General features: G+C 44.8%; 1 protein-coding gene across 2 annotated transcripts; it reads left to right on the top strand.

Moving 5' to 3' along the window:
* Positions 1 to 500: 500 nt before the first annotated feature.
* LOC101582597 (L-lactate dehydrogenase A chain-like) lies at positions 501 to 1,914 on the top strand. Of its 2 annotated transcripts, XM_012515526.2 has the most exons (2): positions 510 to 760; positions 935 to 1,914. In XM_012515526.2, the coding sequence occupies exons 1-2, from the start codon at positions 519 to 521 to the stop codon at positions 1,515 to 1,517; spliced, it is 825 nt and encodes a 274-aa protein (XP_012370980.1). In that variant the 5' UTR covers positions 510 to 518; the 3' UTR covers positions 1,518 to 1,914. The 2 variants fall into 2 exon arrangements, with proteins under 2 accessions (XP_012370979.1, XP_012370980.1); XM_012515525.2 differs by having other exon boundaries at positions 501 to 1,914.
* The last annotated feature ends 480 nt before the right edge of the window (positions 1,915 to 2,394 follow it).

Raw genomic sequence — 2,394 nt, 5'->3', positions numbered from 1 at the left:
GCACCTGCATAGGTAAGTGTAGGAACTGGGATTCAGTCCCCAGCATGCCATACCAGCCCCGCCACCAGACATGCTGAGCAGGCAACTGAGTCTGGGCTTGGTGGTGCATGCCTGTAATCCTAGTGCTGGGGAGGCTACAGGAGGATAACTACAAGTCTGAACTGTGCAGTGAGATAAAAAAAATTAAGGAGTAAATGTATGCAAGTGGTAATATCCTTCATAGAAAGAAATACAGAAATAACGCAGTTCATAAAATTAGTAACAAAAATGATTTAAAAAACACTTTTACAAATACTTTCAATATATGCTTAAGAATTTAAAGAAAAATGTAAGCATAATGAGAAACAAGATTTTAAAAGTAATACCAAATGGAACTTCTAGGCAATAAAAAAAAAAGCCAGATAAAACTATGACCAGTTTAGTATCGAAGCTGCGGCTGCTGAGTCCAGATCTGAGAAGCGCGCACCCTGACACCAACCCCACGTGCACTCCTGGTTCCTTTTGGTTCTAAGTCCAAGATGGCCAGTCTCAAGGATCAGCTGATTGTGAATCTCCTTAAGGAGGAACAGGTGCCCCAGAATAAGATCACAGTTGTCGGGGTTGGTGCTGTGGGCAAGGCCTGTGCCGTCAGTATCTTAGTGAAGGACTTGGCAGATGAACTTGCTCTTGTGGATGTCATGGAAGACAACTTGAAGGGAGAGATGATGGATCTCCAGCACGGCAGCCTTTTCCTTAGGACACCAAAAATTGTGTCTGGCAAAGACTATGATGTAACCACCAACTCCAAGGTAGTTATCATCACCGCTGGAGCATGGCAGCAGGAAGGAGAGAGCCTTCTTAACTTGGTGCAGCGTAATGTGAACATCTTCATGTTCATCATTCCTAATGTTGTGAAGTACAGTCCTAGCTGCAAGTTGCTTGTTGTGTCCAACCCAGTGGACATCTTGACCTATGTGGCTTGGAAGATAAGCGGCTTTCCCAAGAACCTTGCTATTGGCATTGGTTGCAACCTGGATTCAGCCCGGTTCCACTACTTGATGGGGGAAACGCTGGGTGTGCACCCACTGAGCTGCCACAGCTGGATCCTCAGGGAGCATGGAGACTCCAGTGTCCCTGTGTGGAGTGGTGTGAATGTTGCTGGTGTCACCCTGAAAACTCTGTACCCTCAGTTAGGAACTGATGGGGAGAAGGAGCATTGGAAAGAGGTTTACAAACAGGTGGTTGACAGTGCTTATGAAGTGATCAAACTAAAAGGCTACACATCCTGGGCCATTGGACTGTTGCTGGCAGATTTGGCAGAAAGTACAATGAAGAATCTTAGAAGGGTGCATCCAATTTCTACCCTGATTAAGGGGCTCTATGGAATCAAGGATGATGTCTTCCTTAGTGTCCCTTGTGTCCTGGGACAGAATGGGATCTCTGATGTTGTGAAGGTGACTCTGACTTCTGAGGAAGAGGCACGTTTGAAGAAGAGTGCGGACACCCTGTGGTCGATCCAGAAGGAGCTGCAGTTTTAGAGTCTTCCAGTGTCGCCACGTCACTGTCTAGGCTACAGGAGGGCTTAGTTGGAGTTGTGCCCGTTGTCCTTTTTAGCTCACATGTGATTGAAGCAGCACTATTAAGATGTCCTGGGGAAAACAGTTTCTGAAAGTTAAAGTAGAAACGGTTCACAAAACTCCACAGCTCTGTCCTGATGCCGGATGGTGCTGCACTTGTAGTCCTGGTTAGTATCAAGTAGCCCAGCATCTGAGACACCTCACTGCGCAGGCTCCAGTTACTCTTCAAACAGATGTGTGTTACTCGGTTACACAGCTTCACCCACCAAGCCTTGTCTGACCTTTCCCCAGTTGGTTCTAGCCTGGGATCCAGTGTACAAATCCAATACTGCATGTCTTGTGCATAACTGTCTTAAAGGGTTTTGTTTTGTGTATTATACATATATGAGTAGTGTACTTTGCCATATAATGTAAAAAGATCTACCTGTGAACAGCGCAACCCAGCGTCACACCAACTACAATGCCAAATAAACCTTGAACAGTGGCTACTGTTAAAAGAAAAATTAAAACCAGTTTAGATATAAGAAATATAAAGGTTTGATGAACTTGAACACAAAAATAGAAAAAAAATCTAAATTTAGGCCTGGGAATATAGCTCAGCAGTACAAGAACCTGCCTGGCAAACATAAGGTCCTGAGTTCAATTTCTAATACTCTCCCCCCTCAAAAAAAATCCAAATTTAGGCACACAGAGAAAAAGATAAAAACAAATAAAGTGCCAGATGTGGTGGCACATGCCAATAGTTCCAGTACTTGGGAGGCAGAGGCAAGAGGATCTCCACGAGTTTGAGGCCAGCCTGAGCTATATAGGGAGTTCAAGTTCAGCTTGCACAACATGG

This window comes from Octodon degus, unplaced genomic scaffold (assembly GCF_000260255.1).
Source record: "Octodon degus isolate 3935 unplaced genomic scaffold, OctDeg1.0 scaffold00067, whole genome shotgun sequence".
Taxonomy (NCBI): Eukaryota; Metazoa; Chordata; class Mammalia; order Rodentia; family Octodontidae; genus Octodon; species Octodon degus.
The sequence above is the reverse complement of the archived record's forward strand: the minus strand, read 5'-3'. Positions and strand labels throughout refer to the sequence as shown.